The 20222-nt window shown below is 41.3% G+C and overlaps 1 protein-coding gene across 1 annotated transcript in view; it reads left to right on the forward strand.

Moving 5' to 3' along the window:
* Nucleotides 1-20222, forward strand: part of LOC146307876 (sodium channel protein type 5 subunit alpha-like) — a 210498-nt gene that overhangs the window by 174542 nt on the left and 15734 nt on the right. The window contains exons 25-28 of the mRNA XM_084747390.1: nt 9880-10034; nt 10612-10785; nt 15976-16098; nt 18687-18962. Of these exons, the coding sequence (XP_084603516.1) occupies nt 9880-10034; nt 10612-10785; nt 15976-16098; nt 18687-18962 (728 nt within the window). The remainder of the gene's footprint in view (nt 1-9879; nt 10035-10611; nt 10786-15975; nt 16099-18686; nt 18963-20222) is intronic.

Here is a 20222-nt window from a genome sequence, read left to right on the forward strand (position 1 = left end):
AGATGACACACCGCTGTACAAACACAAAGATGTTAACGTTACTTACAGAGTTTGATCAGAACTTCTGTGTGAAAGTTTCAATATTCTAACCGAGATGAGACACAAAGAAGAGAAGCTGCTCTGCAAAACTCTGTCAGTTACTGGACAGCTGTAGTTTTTGCAGAGTGCAGAGGAAAGCTGTATTTTAAAGGACCAGTGTGAAGGTTTTAGTGGTATTTAGTAGGGAGCTTGCAGATTGCAAATTCCTCATCTCACCCTCCTGTTCCAAGCATGTAGGAGAACCTACATTAGCTGCGAAACTCATGAAACGTGAAGTTTGTCTCCCTGCAACCTGTGGTCAATTCAAAAGTCAAAAATGTCCAGAATTTTAATCTTTCAAATCATCAGTGTCTGGTCTTGTGATCTAAAAATGATTTTTTCACTTCCTGCTTGGAACCTGATTGTAGGTCTTGTGTGTTTATTTTGGATTTGCCGGAAATTCTTATTATATGGTATTTAATCAGTATTTTCTACAGACATAAAGACGTGAGAATCACATGATGAAAATGTGAATCATTTGGATTCTTTGAGGTATTATTTAAACATGTAATGCTTGTGTCCTGGACCTGGTTCATATTAATCTGTGCTGTTTTATAAACCAGCTGGTTAAAACAATATATAATTCATCATCATCATCATCATCATCATCATCATCATCATCATCATCATCATCACATATTCTGTCTGTATAATAAGATAACAAAAGACAAATACAAACATGTTGTTTTTTTGTTTGCCTCGCCTTGCCTTGCCTCAGAGTAATCCTGATATTATTTTCTATTTAGTCAACATATCATCATTATTTTAAATTTTCCGTGTTGTTTTCAGCCTTACAGTGCGTGAGGCGGTTCGTGTTTCTTTTCTCGCTGCAGGGTTTGAAACTGCGAGTCACATGACCGTTCCACTAACCACGAGCCCCCCTCCACCGCCCACATGCCCTAATACTTTCATGATGAGATTTATGATCCAGACTAACCCAGGTGAAAAGCAAACACCTTGTTTCCTTCCTGACTCAGCCGGTTTCCTGCCGGAACACAGAGATTTGTCTTGAACACACAGTTGAGCACAGCGAGCGTGACCACGACACACAGACGCAGGAGCAGAGAAGCTTCATATAAATACTGTATGTTTGTATGTTTTAGGTCCCGTTGGTGCCAAAAATGTCCGACTCCTGATCAGAGTCTAATGAGAAAGAATTTTTATTGTGCAAACTACAAATAAGTTATTTTTAATGGGTATCACCCATTTGACTTTCAGAGGTAACTCAAGGTAAAAACTGCTCGGACAGATTTAGGCCAGCCGGCTGGAAAACCCTCTCCAAAGAACAGAAAGAAAAGCTTCCCCAACACCTGCAGAGACGACAGTAGTAAGACTCCAGGGTGTAACGTGGAGCGTTTGAAGCTGGAAAATACTGGCAACACGTCCTCATACGTCAGCTTCTATGACGGAGCGCGCCAGATACAGCTTAATATGGTCTACTGCAGTCATTCCCAAAGACTGGGTCGGGGCCCACAGGTGGGTCACAGGAGATTTTATTTGTGGCCCCAAACAAATAAAAGACTGTGGAAGAAATGCAGCAAAATTTAAGGTTTGTATCTGCAGTACAGCTTTTATAAAACATTTAAAAATGTGTATATTGTTTTACTGAACCTGTTAATTAGTTAACCTGTTAATTCTGTCAAAATTATTTTGAAAAACACCAGAATTAAGACCTGGTTACTGAAGAATTAAATAAATTAATTCATAAATATATAATATGAGCCAAATACTACAAAATGTGTAATGAAAATACATAAATATCAGATGACTGAAATGTGCTCGGAGAATTCGATACGTCATCCTTCTGGTAGTTTTGAGCTAAAATGTGATGACAAGATAGAAAGCAGGGATAAAATAAAGGTCGTGCCTCTGAATGGGACTTCTTGTGAAGAGAAGTGCAGCTCAGGAGGAGGATATTTCAAGCGGCCATGTTGAAAATGAAGTGGACGACAGTAAACTGAGCGTAAGGGCTGAGTGGAAGCGTCAGTGAAGTGTCCACAGCACCTGCCAGCACCAAGCGCCACAAACTGTATTTTTGATCTTGAGGCGAACTGTCCCTTTAATGATTCTATCCCTGGTAATACTTGGAGATAAAGCAGATTTTGTTGCATCACCCCTGACTGGTTCCAGGTTCTCTGTCCCCTCAGAGAGGGTCCAGACGCAGGCCTGTTTCCTGTAAGAGGTGCTTTGGATGAAAGCGGCTGCCAAACGGCAGATGTTGTGTTAGCTTTGATTCATTTAGAAGATTGATGCGTCCGTCGCAACTGTCCCAACACGCCGCCCGCTTCTCCCTGATTCAGCAGAGTCCTTCACAGCAGGCGGACGTTTGTCACCAGCTGGACTCACATCGGCTGCTGGAGCACCGACAGAAGAGGGATGGAAGATGAACAAAAGTCCTCCTTTACTCCACAGTTTTGACACCAGAACGTCTGTATTATTAGTAGGTGAGATACACTGAAGAAGAGGAGGAGGGAAAAACAAAAAGACAAGAGGAGAGAGAACATAACTTTTATAATTTTGTGCTATTTTGACTGAGTTAAAAAAAAAAGATTCTGCTTCTTTGTGGAATAAACCCCCGGTGCATTTCTTCATTCACAAATAAAGCTGATTTCTATCATTTTTATAACGTTGCATAGAACAGTCCGAGTGTGGTTTTATTCTCCCTGGAACACGTTGCCTTTAATTTTTATTGAATTATACCAAAAGAATTGCAACTTTCTTTTGCAATTTTCACTTTGTCGTGTAATTTAATTGCAGAAAAGGCCTAAAAACATTGCAAAATGCATTGCAATGTTTTAGAGAGGCTGCCATCAAAACAGGCAACAGTTCCCAAAAAAGTCCCATGACGTCCTGGAGGAACTGAATAATATACTGGTCAAAACTGAGGTGGTTATCAAAGATAATAAGGAAGTTTCTGCAGGAGATACTAATGTTAGAAGGAGAAGAGTGTCGTTCTGCAGAAGAGACACAAAATGGAAAGAGAAAAGGTTGAAAAGAGGAGAGGACAAACAAATGTCTGCAGGACAAACTGGCGTCATTGTTTCTGAAAAACATGGTAGAAAAAGTAGATGATGGAACACAAAAAGAAGTAAAGGAGAGAGAAGAATAAAGGAGACGAGTGGAAAGGAAATGAGAGAAATGAAAAGTAAATGAGAAACAAGAAACTCAAACAAGAAAACTAAAGAGCAGAGGACAGGAAAGGAAACGATGGTGGACTTTGACCACAGATTTTGGGGACAGAAACAGAGTTTGACCTCCTGCGTTCTGCTGCCGTCGCTGCCCGGCTTCCCTCCTGACTCAGCTCACAGTCTCCTCACACTGGACCAGTAACACCAGTATGCTGACACAGCTCTGGGTGTTACTGTGTGTGTGTGTGTGTGTGTGTGTGTGTGTGTGTGTGTGTGTGTGTGTGTGTGTGTGTGTGTGTGGGAGCAGAGGTTCCTGCGAGTCGACCAGCTGCTGCAGAAGTAGGCCAGAAAACTGACTAACAACAGCAGGCAGACACCAGCTGTGTGTGTCTGTGCGTGTGTGTGTGTTTGTGGAGAGACAAAATGGCCATCTGGAGGTTGTAGTGAAATTCAGCGACTCCCAGGATGTTTGTCGACTGACTGTTTCGTTCATACATTCAGTCAGCGTTGTTTTAACTCATCCGTATGAAGTCTGCACTTTTTATGACTCTACATCTGAGTCTATTTTCAATCTCAGAATCATGAAAAAATGATCTTCTCTGCTCTGAAACACTGGGGGCGTGTCCTCGTGTGTCTCAGTGCTGACCTGAAAACGACCTGAAACATGGACGCTCCGTTCATGCTGTTTATTTTTCTTCTGTGTTGGGTCGTTGGAACTGAAGTGAGCTGAACTGTTGTGTTGATCTGGACTGAAAGAGTCGCTGATGGTCTGTTTGTAACTAGAGTTGGGCGACTGGACGAATATATCGTCTATCAACGACGGGCTGCATCCAGTTTGAAAAATTTTAACATATCGTCCAACTCTGTTTGTAACTGACCGTTAGTGAGGATGGGGGGAGTGGGCGGCGGTGTCGTATATAGTGTAGATCACGGCTTCAACACGTCACGAGACGTGTTTTAGGTCCGCCCAAAAATCCTGAACACAGAAAAATTAAAAGCAGCAGTTTAACGGTTTAACTACGTAGTTCTCAGTGTTTTCACATTTTCAGCATCAGTCCCTCCAGGAAGTTTGGATGTTGCAAGAATTCTGCACCACCTTGCGATTTTTTTTTTCCAATAAATGCACCTTTATTGTATTTCTATTTTTTTTATTTTGGCACTGGTAGTTAAAAGAACACCAGGATTGTCATTGCCATCGATGAATCTTCTGTACACTTAGATTTATATTCTAGAATCTTGTGTTTGCTGTCTTTGCCTGATTTCTTCACACAGAAAATATAAAAACAGTATAAAGCAGCAAATTATGTGAAAGTGACGATTTTCTCCACAGTCCTGGCGATATATTTTCATGCGTGCTTTTGCTTAAGTTTGTGTTTTTAACTGTGTGCGCAGTTTATGTTCCTCAAAAAAACTGCTGTTTTGGTTATGAAGGATTGTGTCTCTGAGTGTGTGTGTGAGTGTGTGTGTGTGTGAGTGTGTGTGAGTGTGTGTGAGTGTGTGTGTGTTCCTTCATGCTGTGATTACAAAGCACAAACAGCAGTGTGCCTCCCTGCTGCTCCCTCTGGCTGTCAGTAAGACAGAGTGTGTGTCTCGGCCTGAATGGCGACGCTCCCCCGCCGCTAATTATTCATCACGCAGGAAAAAGGTCGGTCGAACGGCAAAACCTCAGCGAGCGGCGCTGACGAGTCGGAGAACTGCAGCACAAAGAAACTCTTCAGATGAATGAAGGTCAACGGTTCGGTTTGAGATTTCCTGCTTCTGATTTGGTCAAACCAAACAACGGATCTTTTAGACTGGAGTTGGAGAGTTAGACTCGGGATATAATTAACAGTTCAGTCTGAGCTGAGAGGTAGAGGAGTCGTGACCCGGTTTGTCCTGATAATCCACAGAGCTTCTTGTGAGCAGTTTCATACAGGAACTGTTTTCTTTCTACAAGACTGGTGTCCACATCTTTGATCAAATCACATGACCTGTCGACACATTTACAACAAATCACCCACAGACAAAAAGTCCTCTGCCTCTATAATTTGGTAGTTCTAGTGTCTAACAGTGGGAAATAAAATGCTTTAGTTTACAGTTCAGTTCTGTTGTAATGTGCCCCTAATAACCCTGTAATAAGGTCTCGTAGTGGAAAATGATACACTTTAATTTACTGTACAGTTCTGTCCCTAATGACCATGTAATGAAGTCTAATAAGGTTCAAGCAGAAGTAAATTATACACTTTAGTTTACAGTCCAGTTCTATTCTGATAATAAAGTGTCTATCAGCGTAAAATAACACACACACACACATTCAGTAAATGTAATATGCATGCAGGAAAATATAGAAAGTATTTTAGCTCATGTGCAAATCCACTGAAGTCTCACACACACAAACACACACACACACACACACACACACACACATCTGTGCTGACAGCGGGCGCTAGATTAGCTGCCCCATTGGTCCTGTAAATGCCAACTCATTGGTTAATGTTGTGAAGCTGCACGACACGCGATTGAGAGGGAATAAATGAGTGTGCGTGTGTGTGTGTGTGTGTGTGTGTGTGTGTGTGTGTGTGTGTGTGTGTGTGTGTGTGTGTTTCCGTGTTTCCGCCTCAGTGGACAGTGTGTGTGATGCCTGCAGTCGAGGCAGCAGCAGCAGAGGCAGCTCGTTCTCTGGCGTCCTGTAACTGAAAAGTCTCAGGTGTGACTCCTGCAGCAGACACAGTTTGTTGCTGAAGTGCCCATGAGCAAAGGAACTCACTCACTCACTCACTCACTCACTCACTCACTCGCTCACTCACTCACTCACTCACTCGCTCACTCACTCACTCACTCACCCACTTTGTCGCCGCCATTGTCGGTTATCGCCGAGACTCCGACACTTTGTCTTAAAAGGGTTTAAAAGGTTAAAACGTTCCTTTCAGTGTGAGCTCAGTGAGAAACAGACTGGAGTTAAAAGTTTGGTTGTAAAGGTAAAATAGTCAAGGATGCACAATAAATATATCGCAGCTGTATCTGCATGTCAGCTCGCTCCAATTTATACCTTATTTATTAAGGAGACAAATATTGATGATGATTGGAAAAATTAAAAAGTTTTTACTGAAGATCTTAACCTGTTAATGATGTGCTGGAGGTGAAAAGTTTGTCCTGAAGGTGGTGCTACAGAAAATTAAAGGACTGGGTTTGATATATTTGATTTTAATATTTTGTGTGTGTTTACATGTGCGTGTGTGTTGAGTATGTCTGTATTATGTAATATAATATTATGTAATCAGATTCAGTCAGTCGGTGCATCGCTTTTTATAAGGTGGAGTTGAAAATGTAAGTGCCTCATGTACATCAGGAGTGTGTGTTTGTGTGTGTGTGTGTGTGTGTGCGTGTGTGTGTTGTGAAGAGCACATATACATGGAGGCAACAAGGGTCAAACACAATCACCTGGTGGGGGATCATTCAGCGGCGTTTTCTGAGTACTGTTCAATAACAGATCAATGCAGCGCGCAGCAGAGAGCGGGCGCGACTGAGGGAGGCGTCGCCTCGGCCAACAGGTGATGTAATGAAGCGTTCAATAAGAGTTTATTGCGGCAGAAGTGTTTATTACGGCTGCAGTCGCTACCAGCAGAGGGGGTTTCCTCACACACACACACACACACACACACACACACTGATAATAACTCTGCCATGTGGGCTGATTGAGTGTCGGATTACCACCGGCTTGTTTTCATTGGATTACTCAACCGGCGTATTGGGGAAAAGCCTATTAGTTGCCATGGCAACAGAAAGCCAAGGTAATCAGAGCTCTAATTACAGAAGCAGGCGGACGCTGCAATCAGCGGAGTGAAGAGCAGCTTTTTCAGTCTGTCTGTTTCAGGAAACGAACACAGACCTCAGCAGAGGAAGTCAGCTGTCACTCACCTTAAATACGTGATCGTTACTTTGTGTTTATTAATGTTGTCATGTTTGTTGTATTCCTAAAATTTCACAGGAATAAACAAAGGCTCACTCTGGAGCCGAAGCTAGCTGGTTAGCACGCTAACTTCAGTAGAAATCTCTTCAACACAATGCAAAGACGACTTTGACGTCAAAACTCTTGTTTTCTTCACAGTCTTTTGATCGTTTTAGTTTTGAGTGTTCTGAAAACAAAGTTCTTACATAAAGCTCCTTTAAAACTGATCTGCGACTCAAAACATCAAAAATGACAATGGGCGTCATCTTAGAACCCCTCGTACGAAAAGATTTGTTTTTAAGTGTTTTATACGAGTGATTGAAGAGAACTTGTCTAATATTTGGAATTTCATCAATTTATCAGTTGTACAAGTTTGTCTTTTACGTTGTTTTTGTCTTGTTACATTTTTTACGTAATTTACATTTTAAGACGTCTTTTTCTTTGGTTTTGTCTCATTACGTCTTTTACTTTGTTTTCATCTTGGTACGTGTTTTACGTCATTTTCAGTTCAGGTTTTTTTCTGTGGATTAAAGGTGAATGACAAATTTTCCACCGCCCAGAACAACAGATTAAACAATCTCTCAGTTGCATCGGTGGCTGTCAGACCGTCTGTGATGTCACTGCGGTCCGATCTCTTCCCACCACACACACACACTTGATTCCTTTTTCTGGACCACATCCTGCCCCCTCCCGAGTCGTCCTCCGTCAGCCGCTGAGCCTCCATCATGCCTTGCTCGAGGGCACGTCAGCATCACTCACTCCAGCAATCACTCTGCTGCAGTTCCCGGTCCTGATTGTGAGCGAACGTCAGGTTGCGGTTCGTCGTCCCGGTCGCCCTCGCAGACACGCTGATTGAATTTGGAAACGTTAGCGACAAGCTCTCAGTGCCACGGGCAGCCGGCGGAGCGATAACGCAGAGCGACGGGAATCCGATCCTCTCGTTATCAGCGGATGATGCACTGCAACAAATAACTCACTGAGTGATCCCGTCTGTTTCAGACTCGTCCGGCTGCTTTCAGGACGAATCAACCTGCTCTGGTTTGAGATATGAAGCTACAGATATGTGCTCTGACTAAAGACAAGACATGCGTATGAATTCAGTCATGTTATTAAAGTATGAACGGTTATATAAGATATTTGATTATTACTCAGCTTAAAAAGTAGTTCTGATTAACTGTCCCAACTCTTAATTTCTTTTTTCTTTTGATGAAAAAAGTTTCATTAAAGTTTTGAAGCTAAACAAAAACTTTAATACATAAAACTTTACTAACCTGCCCAATTTTATAGGAACGTCTGAGGCCACTGACCCCAAATTTTAACCTCCTGAATCTTGATTTTCCTCTCGAATTTTCTCTTATAGCTTGAGAACAAAAATATTTTCTCATATGAACAATATCACATGTATGACTGACTGGATCAGTCTTTACAAACACACACTGTGCAGCCAGTCATTGTTTGCATCTTTCTTTTAAAGCTGCACTGATCAATATGGATACATAAGTAATCAAAGAAATATAGAATATGGGAGGTCCACAGGGAATCAAAATGATCCTCAACTCTGCAGGAGCATTAGTCAGACGTGTGCAAGTCTCACGTCTTAAAGGGATAGTTCACCCTGAAATGAAAAACACCAGACGAGCAGTGTAAACTGGTCACCATTCACTTCCATTGTTGGGAGATTCTGTGACACCGTTTTCCTGTGAAACTCCAGCAGAGTTCTGTGGACTAAAAAACTAAACCTGACCGTCACTCGACATGTGGGTGAGTAGATAATGAATGAATTTTCATTTTTGGGTGAACTATCCCTTTAACCTCCAAGTCCAAGTGCTCAAGTCGATTCAAGTCGAGCTCCTTCCTTAAATCTAAAAAACCCGTGAAGGGAAATTTGAACGAGGGATGTGAGGAGTTTAATGTTACAGTTTGGAACACGTCCTCACAGAGGGAAATTAAACGTGAATATGAAGTGAACGCTGCAATCTGCTGTCATCATCACTCCATTACACACACACACACACACACACACACACACACACACACACACGCACACACACACACACACACACACACACACACACACACACACACACAGGGAGGGTTGTTGTGGGGAAACAGAAGCTTAACATCTGCCAAAGACTCCATAGTTACGCAAGATAACACACACACACACACACAAATCAACCAAAGGGATACATAGAGCATTTTATGCTCCGGGTCACTTGTGCACGACAACAAAGCAGACATGACATGTTCCTGTGTGTGTGTGTGTGTGTGTGTGTGTGTGTGTGTGTGTGTGTGTAGTGGTGATACCAGCGTGCCCCGGAGCAAGGCACTGGTCCACAGTCACACAATCTCATGTTGTTTAACAACAAATGAATGAAGGAGGCTTCACTTCCCTCTTTGTCCCGTTTCTTTTTTTGAACCCTTCGGAGGAAACAGTTCCTGAGGTTCTCACAGGAACTTCAGCTCAGTGTTCGACTGTCAGTCAAAGAATCAGGTCATTTATTATTTCTATTGGACAGGACAACAAAATTAGAGCTGCAGTTACTTCATGCTACACACAAAACACAACATACAGATAATTAATTGAATTCAGAATAAAATAAAATAGAATAAAATAAAATTTAAATCATAATATTGATAAATATCAAGATGTTGTGATATTTGAAGCTCTAATTATCACCTCGAAGTAAACTGACAACTCTCTCTCTCTGTGTCTGTCCTTCTGTCGATGTCTCTCGTCCTCAGTATGCGTGGCGCGGTTTCAGTGCTGCGAAATCGACACGACGGCGGGACTCGGTCAGATCTGGTGGAGAACCAGGAAGACCTGTTACCAGATCGTAGAACACAGCTGGTTCGAGTCCTTCATCATCTTCATGATCCTCCTCAGCTCAGGAGCACTGGTCAGACACACACACACACACACACACACACACACACACACACACACACACACAGTTATGTTACTTATTGTAACATAACCTTAATGCTGTTCACTTTATATACTGTACTTTGTACTTACTGTAATTTAATTGAATTCTTTTCTTTAGCACCAAATCATGACAAACTTATCTGAGTGCACTTTTCAAACTGATTCAGGACCAGCAGCAGCACTGAGGCAGCTGTGGAAAGAAACTACGGTGTTTACTGTTAACTTAACTGTTCTTTACTTTATAATAAAAAAATTTACTTTAGTCAACCGTACTTTACCCTCGTTTACTTACTTTATATAATTTATTTATTTTATATAATTAATATTTGATCATTCATGAGCGCCGTACTGTAGATTCTTTCTCAAAAACTCACAAATAGAAAAAAAAGATCAAAGAGAAAACAGTTTTCACGTCCAAACAGCCCGAACATATTTACTTATTTTGTAGATCTGTGAACTAAAGTGTGTTGTACCATAATGGATCAGATCAATCAGAATATTGACTGAGATCAGATGTAAAAGATGCCCCTCTCTGCTGCCCCCTTCAGGCCTTTGAGGACATCTACATCGAGCAGAGGAGGGTGGTCAAGGTGGTGCTGGAGTACGCAGACAAGATCTTCACCTACATCTTCATCCTGGAGATGCTGCTCAAGTGGCTTGCCTACGGCTTCAAGAAGTACTTCACCAACTACTGGTGCTGGCTGGACTTCCTCATCGTCGATGTAAGTCAGTCGCTTGATTGATTGATGATTGATTTATTGGTTTATTGGTCAGTTGAACTGTGTTGGTAGTAGTAGTGTTGGTGATGACGACAAAGCTGACCACTGTCACAAAGTTAAAGGGACAGTTCAGATTATTTGAAGCTGGGTTGTCTGAGTCAGTCAGTGTGTGACCTACAGCAGATGGAGGACAACACGTCCTCAGTTTGGAGAAGCAGCAGGAGTTCTGGTGTAGGAAGCTGAGCAGCTGCTGTGGACAGGACTGCACTCACTGATTTTTTTTTGTTTGTTGTAGTTCTTAGTGTGAACAAAACCATCATCCACAACAGCAGAAATGGCCATTTGTATTAAAGTTTACGTTATATTTAGGATATTTCCACCACTATCCCTTGCTGTCAGACAGACTGTCCCGACAGGAAACCACTGTTATACAAGCCAAATACTACTCTCTCCAATCCAACCAAACTCCATTATCAAATTTGGTTGGATCAAATTTTAACTCACAGAACACAGGAGTTGTTGGTCTACAGCCGCCTCAATCTGTTGTGTGACTTCTGTGTTTTAAATGGTTAGTTCAGAGTCGCCAGAGTTACACAATAACACAAACAAACTAAAAGAACAAGTCAGCTGTTGACCAGCAACTCAGATGTTCTGAGAGGTAAAATTATAGTTTTTGTCACTGGAGTTTGGTGACTTTGGACAGAATGATATTTGATTGATTTAGTGGTTTAGAAAGTGATGAAAATATCAAACTCAAACTGATGTAGATTTTTTTAGGTGTCTAAAATAACATGTTGCTGCGGACTCTGTCCACAGCAGTACGTTGATCAGCCTCCTGCATCAGTAAACATTATTTATATGAATGTTTATGTCATAACAGGGACAGTAGTCATTGTTTTAAACCTGTGCATCATTTAACAGTGATGATTCTCATGAGACAGATGACATATGTTACTGAATATGACGAGAAAGTTAACATACAAAGTTACAGCAAGTCATGTGTACTGGATTGTTATGTAAATATGATAATATACAATATAATATTTGAATATTATTGTTTGCAAAGTGTAGAATATTCACAGCGTTGATATTTGGTGACAGTGGTGACAGTTTCATAATAAGTTTATAATGTTGTTGACATCATAATGTTTATACAAAAACTAAAAAAATATACTTTACGTTTATTTTATTTACATGTAATGATGACTCTGTCCTCATTTTGCTCAAGAATATAATTTAATTTATCACTAATTAATGTATTTTTTCCAGATTTCTCTCCTGTTTGACTCTGACTTTTTTTTTTTTGCTTGCTTTTCCTTTCCAGCTCTTTTATTTCAAGAACAGAGAGACAGACAGACAGAAAGAGAGACAGACAGAGAGACAGAGAGACGAGGCAGGGAGTGAAGACAGACGGGCTGATTGAAAGAAAGATTTGACTAATGGAGAGTGAATGAGAGAAAGAGAGACGTCATGTGTGGTTCCAAAGTATTTTCAACAGATTATGCATGAACCAATTACGGTTTTCTCTGCACACACACACACACACACACACACACACACACACACACACACAGTTATCCATGCAGACTGCTCAGAGCAGAGGCAGCGACTGGAAGAGAAAAAGCCAAACGAAGAGATGGAGGGAGAGGGAGGAAAAGAATAAAAATGATGAACAGATGAGAGAGACGGGGTGGAGGGAAGCAAAGAGGGAGAGAAATAATAAAGATGACTAATCAGAAATAAATGTGTGACAAAGATCTTCATGTCGTACTAAACTGTCTCTCCCTCCAGCTCTTCTTTTCTCCTCCTTCCCTCCATCTTTTTCTCCGTCTTTTTCTCTCCTACTCCAATCAAATTAGCTTTATTTACACAAATATTGACAGGAAATGTTTGCTAAAGCTAAATTACTTCACAATTGAATGAAATTACAATTTATAGTTCCAAAAACAAAATCTCAGAAGATGACACAAGTCTGAGGTGAAAAGTGCGACCAAATTAATCTATTCAACAGGATCAAACACTTACGTTTTCTTTATTTGCATGAACATAATTAAGCACAATAATACCAGATCAAGTTGTAATTCAAATGCAAAAAATAAAAAAAATATATATCTCTGCATGTCATCACTTTAGATTTTTCTTTGTCAATTTTCAGATAACTGCAATTCCAAAAAAGTTGTTGCGTAAAGCGTAAATAAAAACAGAATGCAATGATTTGCAAAAAACTTTTTGGACTTAATTACATTTGTATACACTGAATTTGATGCCTGCAACATGTTTCTGTCTGTGATCCATCATCTTTTCTTTTAACACAGTCAGTGTTTGTGAACTGAGACACTAACTGTTGAAGTTTTAAAGGTAAATTCTGTCTCATTCTTTCTTGATATTCGACTTCAGCTGCTCAACAGTCCACAGTCTCTGTTGTCGTGTTTTGTGCTTCATGATGCACCACACATTTTCAATGGGAGACAGGTCTGGACTTGGACTCTGTTAGGTACCAGCAGCCTTCTGTTTTGTAATAACACAAAGTTATTGCACATATAAATTTGAAAATGGTTAAAAAAAACCATCATGGTCTTTCTAGTATTAAAGGGAGATGTATGTGTGATGACTCTCAGGTAGTGTGTGTGTGTGTGTGTGTGTGTGTGTGTGTGTGTGTGTGTGTGTGTGTGTGTGTGTGTGTGTTGCAGCTCTGAATCTGCAATAATGGACTCCATGTATAAAAGGAGCGAGCGACATAAGGAGACAAAGAGAGAGAGAGGGGTCCAAACAGCCTGAGGTCAAACGATCAGCTGTAGCTTTCTAACCTCTGCACACACACACACACGCACACACACAAAGATGTGTATATTTGGACACTCACACTCTCTGTTTCAGTCTTCTGGGCAGGATTATGCTGAGGCAGAGTGACACACACACACACACACACACACAGTTTATGATACATATGCATGCATTGAGTCTGAAATCGACACACTCTGTCTCTCTGTCTCGTTTTCTGGGTGTTTTCCGCCGTGTCGTCTTCGTAAATGACACTGCGTGTTGTGACGTTTTTATTTGACTGTAGTGGCCTGAAGAGAGAGAAGACGGGATGTGTTGAGTCACAGAGATCCAACCAGGCAGATCTGAGACGGGAAACAGAACATAGATTATTAATAGAAACAGAAAGTGGTGAAAGAAGAAATAGCATCCTTTATTTAAAGCTGCAGTCATCCGTTTTTAGCCACTAGGGGGCTGAAAAACAGAAAAATGCTGATAAAAACAAACCCAATACATGTCAGTACACTACAGTGAGAGAAAGTTTTTAAAAAGTCATGTGTTCACGTTCTTGGCCAGTTAAACTGATTCCTATCTGATTCTTCAGATTACAAAATTAACTAATGTGTTACAGAACAATTCCTCTTCCTCTATTGCTCTTAAAGGGATAGTTCAGATTCTTTTGAAGTTTTAATTTTTTTGTATCATCTCCATAGTCAGTGTATTACCTCGAGTCATTCACTGGCAGTGGTCACGCCCCTCACTGCTTTACTTTGCTGTCAGTGTTTATTGTAACCAGGCTTACATTAGAGACAGGCCTTTATTTTAACCAGGTTTTCTGCTCTGCTATCTGCTGTTTTAATTCGCTGTGTTGCATTTTGCCTGTTATCTTGATAAATTCAGCATAATGGACATTTCCAAAAAAAAAGACATAATAAAATAGTGTCCAGGTTGAAAAATGTTGCACTTGCCCTTTAAATTCTGTCCATTGGTCTTGTTTGACGTCTACGCAGACTGATGTTTACAGTGACTGTGTGACCTTGTAGATCTCAGTGTTGGGTCAGCTGGCTCAGGTCATCACTGTGGACCAGATCACCACCATGCGGGTGCTGCGGACACTCAGGGCTCTCCGTCCTCTCCGGGCCGCGTCCCGCTTCGCTGGTATCAGGGTAAGAACCAGCTGAGCTCGCCTGGAGCTCCGACCTGAAACCTCGACCGTGGAACCCAAAGGTCCACGTGGGGGTGGAGCAGGCAGCCTGTAGACAAGCTGTGGTTTGTGTCATCGTAGCTTTGATCAGACTGTTTCTGATACAATTCCAATATTTTGCAGTTAATCAATTAATTTAATGATATTTATTAATTTAAAGTTTATTTAATCAACTTAAAGGGACAGTTCACATTATCTAATGAGGGGTTGTGTGAGGTTCAGTCTGTGAGGTACACTCTGAGAAATAAAGGTGCTTACTAGAACCATGAGGGGTTCTTTGGCTTGTTCCCATAGGAGAACCATTTTTTTGTTCCTGGTAGAACCTTTTATAAAGGTTCCTCTTCAGACCATTCTCCTCAGAACCCAACATATAGGATGATAACCAAAACCTTCAGAAAGGTTTCCTACCCAGAACCTGATATGAAAGGTTCTACAGAGAACCCTTCTTTTGGTTCCACACAAAACCCTCTCTCAGGGTTGTATCAAGAACCTTTTTGGATCCCACAGCTTTTATGTAGAACATACTGGGGAGGGTTCTATCAAGAACCTTTTCTATGTTTCAGCGGTTTTATCTAAAACCCACTTGGGGAGGTTCTACAGAACATGTACATATTTTAACTGACTTTTGACTAACGTTCTCATCCTCACGTCCCCTCACACCCCAAAAAGAACCTAAAGTTCTTATAATGAACCAAATCAAAGTATCACAACACAGTTTGTTGTATTAATTCTTTACAAAAGCTACGGTGACACAAAACTCACCTGTTCCAAAAAACAAAAAACAGAACATTTATTCTTCTGTATGTGTGTTGGTTCTAAAGACTCGTCAGTCAGAGTCATCAGTAACGATCTGTTTGTTTCCACAGGTTGAATTAAGGAGTAAATTCTGTCTTTATGATCTCCTGCAGTCCATGTCTTCACCTGAGGACGGCTTCATTCAGTTTTTGTTTCACAGGTCAAAACTAATCTTAACTTTTTTCCTTGGTTCCTGCAGGAGTCATCAGTCAGCTGATATTTAAATTAGCACACCTTTGTCTCTCCTCATCCACAGCTCTGATTGGCTGGTTTCATCAAACGTTCTCTCTCGCTCTGTCTTTCATTAGACTAGAATTTAACTGTCCTGCTTCTGTCTTCCGTCCTTTCTCACCCTCTTCCTGTCTCTCCACCTGTCTCTGAACACCTGTCTCTACCTCTGTCTGTCCTTTCCTCCCTCTTTCTCTCTCCTCCAGGTCTCATTGGTCAGTTTGGTGGCCAACACGTTGGGTTATTCAGACTTTGCAGCCATCAAGTCCCTGCGGACGCTGCGAGCCCTGCGGCCCCTCAGAGCCCTCTCCAGATTTGAAGGCATGAGGGTAAGAGTCAGTATTAATAAAACAAACACACCTGGGAACCTGCATTTAATATCATCCACACAGCTGGGAGGACTGGGGGAGCGCTTGGTTTATACCTCACTGTCAAACCGCCATTTTCTTTGGTCGTATCATCTGCACTCCAAAAAATTTAACTTAAAAATTAAAAGAAATGAAAGAAGAATTGATTGAATTTTTTTACTGGCCCCTTTTTGCTTTATGTGCCAATAACAGTTGAGCAAGTTTGATACTCAGCAGAACCTCATCAAGTAGCTTACTAGCTAAGATTGATGTAGATTTGCTGGCTAGTGAGCTAGTTTCTTCCTAACGTAAGCTATCAGATGTAACTAGCTCTCTAATGACTGATGTAGATTTTCTAGCTACTTAGTGAGTGTTTTCCTGATGTAAACTATCAGACGAAAATAGCTGAGTTAAGATTGATGTAGCTTAGGTAGCTAGTTAGCTAGTGTATTCCAAATGTTAGCTATCAGATGTCACTAGCTAGCTAACCAGTGATATAGATTAACTAGCAAGTTAACAAAGTAGTGTCTTCCTGAAATTAGCTATTAGATATAACTAGCTAGCTAAAGATCGATGAAGATTAGCTTTCTTGTTAGCTCTCACCAAACTAACCAAACTCCATTTATAAAAATGTCATTTTAACACTGTCATCTCCACCTGCTGCTTCTCTGATGTTAGCCCTCCTTCTCACTTCTCTCCCAGTATTTTCACAGTCGTTGATTTAACAGTTTTATTTAAACCAAACCAGAGTTGGTGACTGTTTGAACAGTGGAAACACAAATCAAGTTTTTGTTTAGTTTTATTTTGTAGGAATGAAGATGAAAATGATGATAAAATTACTATTTCTGTACATGGAGTCTGGTGGATTTGGTGAGAGCGATACAACAGCTGTTTCTGGAGAAACATATATACATTATATTAAAAGTGTTGTTTGCACTTTTTCAAACAGGAACTCAAGAGTATTTTGTTTGGTGAGTCATTCTGTCTGAGGAGGTGGTAAAAAAAAATTTTTTTTTTAAATCTTGTTCAAGCGCTCCTCTGTTTGTCACATTCAGACAATAATTTGGTGCCCAGGTGTGTTTAAGATAAGACGAATCACTTTAGTTTTTTTTTTTTTTTTACAGTGTAACATCTCACCTGTTGTTTCATCCTTCTGTCTCCCGTTCTCTGATTGGTTCATCTCGTTACGTCCTGTCAGTGTTTCCACCCGGCTTTGACTTGATTTGTTCCTCCTCAAAGTTTTTCTCTTTCAGAAAACAAACACCTGAATTTTTCATGTTGACCTGTCTGTAATTTTAACTTTGCATGTCCATAAAGTTTGTGACCAGGATAGAAAACATCAACGGTCCGCTCTGTGTTTCACTTTCTATCCCAATCATCAGTATTACTGACAGCATCAGAGACAGAGTCAGTGTCCTGCAGAAACCAAACAGATGATTGGTCAGCAACTGTGACGCTGCAGATTCACGTTCAGGGCTCCACAGTCAAGTTAGCAATAATAAATATGCAACATCCAAGACTGGACTATCAAAACAAAGATTTTTACAGGCAGGGGTTAGCTTACTCGTCATAACGGAAGCCTCCTTAGTCCCGCCCCTATTTGCTCTGTGCACCAATAACAGTTGAGCAAGCTTGATACAGAACTAGCTAGCTAACAACTCATGTAGATTTGCTAACTAATTAGCTAGTGTTTTCCCAACGTTAGCGGTCAGATGTAAATAGATAGTTAGAGACTGAGCTGGACAGGTAATGTAACTACCACAGCCTGGTCAACATTGACTGTTGGTCTCAGAAGGGACATGAAGACTCGTCTCCTGGGTGAAAGACCAGTGTTTGTTTGTGACTTTGACAACATATGAAAACATAACGGCAGAGAGGCTCCTGTAGAAATTATGCTACAGCACCACTGACCTGCAGCTATTTGAAACTCCGGGACTGAGAACAGGCTGTCTTCAGCAAAGAGAAAAATAAGGAGAAGAGAAAAAAGCATTGCTGACGAGACAATCCCTCCAGATTCTGGCTTGTTAAAACACCTGCACGTGTTACACTACAGCATGTAGTACAGCAGGTGACCCCTGGGTTTCAGTTTAGGTCTGAGGTGTGCAGGACGCTGACTCTGGGTCACATGAAGTTCAGGACCTGTGTTGCTTCTGGGAAAAATGTCTTAGCTTTCATTCTCCCATGATCCTCTCCTCCCTCCTTTGTCTGGCTAATAAGATTAGCTCGCATGTCAATGAGCAAAACGCTGCGTGCTCAGCAACACGCTGCTCACTCAGCATGGGATTCTGGGTAGAAGAACTGCATTGTGGGTATAACGAGGAGGGCTGGAGTGACAGGTTGACGTTTCTTTGTGTGTGTGTGCAGCTCTCACATGAGCTGACTCAGCTCTCACTCTCACTGTGTGAGCGCCAACAGGAAGGAGGAAACTGGTTTTACCCAAAATACAAAGTGTTAATAAGAAACACACACAGACTGAAAACTGAATAAAATGACAGTATTTATGAGGAGCTTTGTGTGTGTTTGCGTGTGTGTGTGTTTGTGTGTGACCCTGTGTGTTTCTGTCGGTGCAGGTGGTGGTGAACGCTCTGATTGGGGCGATTCCCTCCATCATGAACGTGCTGCTGGTCTGTCTCATCTTCTGGCTCATCTTCAGCATCATGGGCGTCAACCTGTTCGCCGGGAAGTTCGGCCGCTGCGTCAACCGCACCGGCCACATCTACGAGGCCGCCTTCATCAACAACAAGTCTGAGTGCGAGGCGCTCAACGACACCTCGCTCTTCTACTGGACCAAAGTCAAGGTCAACTTCGACAACGTGGGCGCCGGATACCTGGCTCTGCTGCAAGTGGTGAGTGATCACATCCGGTGTTTCTGGGTTTTTACATAGAAACAGAGGGTCTGGAGTTGATTTAATCAGTTTTAATCAGCACCTCCTCACCACAAAAACATGTGTGTTTCGGTCATAAGTGCAGTCAGCTGAATCTGAGTAATATGTCCACTTAGGTGGCACCGCCTAGTGGACGTAGTAAATATGACGGGAGCAAGAAAGTTCATTTAGCTTGGTCATGTAGCGTACGACCAGTGGTCCACTCATTCTTTACTGCAGTAGAAGTACAGATACGTGTGTAAAATACACTCTGGTAAAAGTAGAAGTACTGATTCAACTTGTTTACTGCAGTAAAAGTGAAAAAGTTCAGGTTCTGAAATGTCCTCAAAGTATAAAAGTAAAAAGTCGTCCTCTGAAGGACATTTCTACTGTAAAGCTAACTGAACCTTTTCTTCACACCGAAGTCTCCAGCTCTGTTTCCTTTTGTTATATCTTTTATGCCGTTTTTGGTTTAATCTTTCACCTTTTACCATATATAAATAATATATAAATATAAATAGATAAATACTCAAGTAAAGTACAGAAACCTGGAAAATTGATTTAAGTACAGTAACAGAGTATTTGTACTTAGTTACTTCCCATCTCTGCCTCCTCCTTTGTGTTTGGCTGCAGTTTTTCCTTCGTTCTTCCTCCAGCTAACACGGTGATGTCATCATGACGTCGGCACAAAAAGGATCTGTAGTAGAGTTCAACATAAATCTTTTCCTCTTTTTCCCAGAATGCTCACTGACAGTCAGTCACTCAGTGAACAACTGAGACGGGTACTTTAACTACTCAGTTTCACATGTAAAAAGTAATAGTAAAAGGCCTGGACTAAAACTAAATGGCATCTCAGTGAAGACTGTGACTAAAAGTAAATGAAACTGTGCTGTCAGGATGAACAGATAGAGAATAGAGACGAGGGTTTTGCTGCAGAGTGATTCATGATACATTAGACGCCTTTAAAGTGGCTTTTAGACACTTAAAATCACCTCCAGTGCTTCATTTGTGGCGTGGGCTGCAGGCCCAGAACACAAAGCACATGTGATCACTGAACACGCTGTTCTGTTGAACTCTTCAACACGACCTCTTCATGTTCTCAAAAAAAAAAAAAAAAAAAAGATACTGCAGCTGTCGGTCGCACGCTCTCAGTCTGAGGTACGACTCCAGACTCTCCGAAAAGTTGATTTCTTATGTTTTCATCCTTCTTTGAAGGGATCTGAGAGATCCCACCACCTTCAT

This window comes from Lutjanus erythropterus, chromosome 21, assembly GCF_056507025.1.
Source record: "Lutjanus erythropterus isolate fLutEry1 chromosome 21, fLutEry1.hap2, whole genome shotgun sequence".
Lineage (NCBI taxonomy): Eukaryota > Metazoa > Chordata > Actinopteri > Lutjaniformes > Lutjanidae > Lutjanus > Lutjanus erythropterus.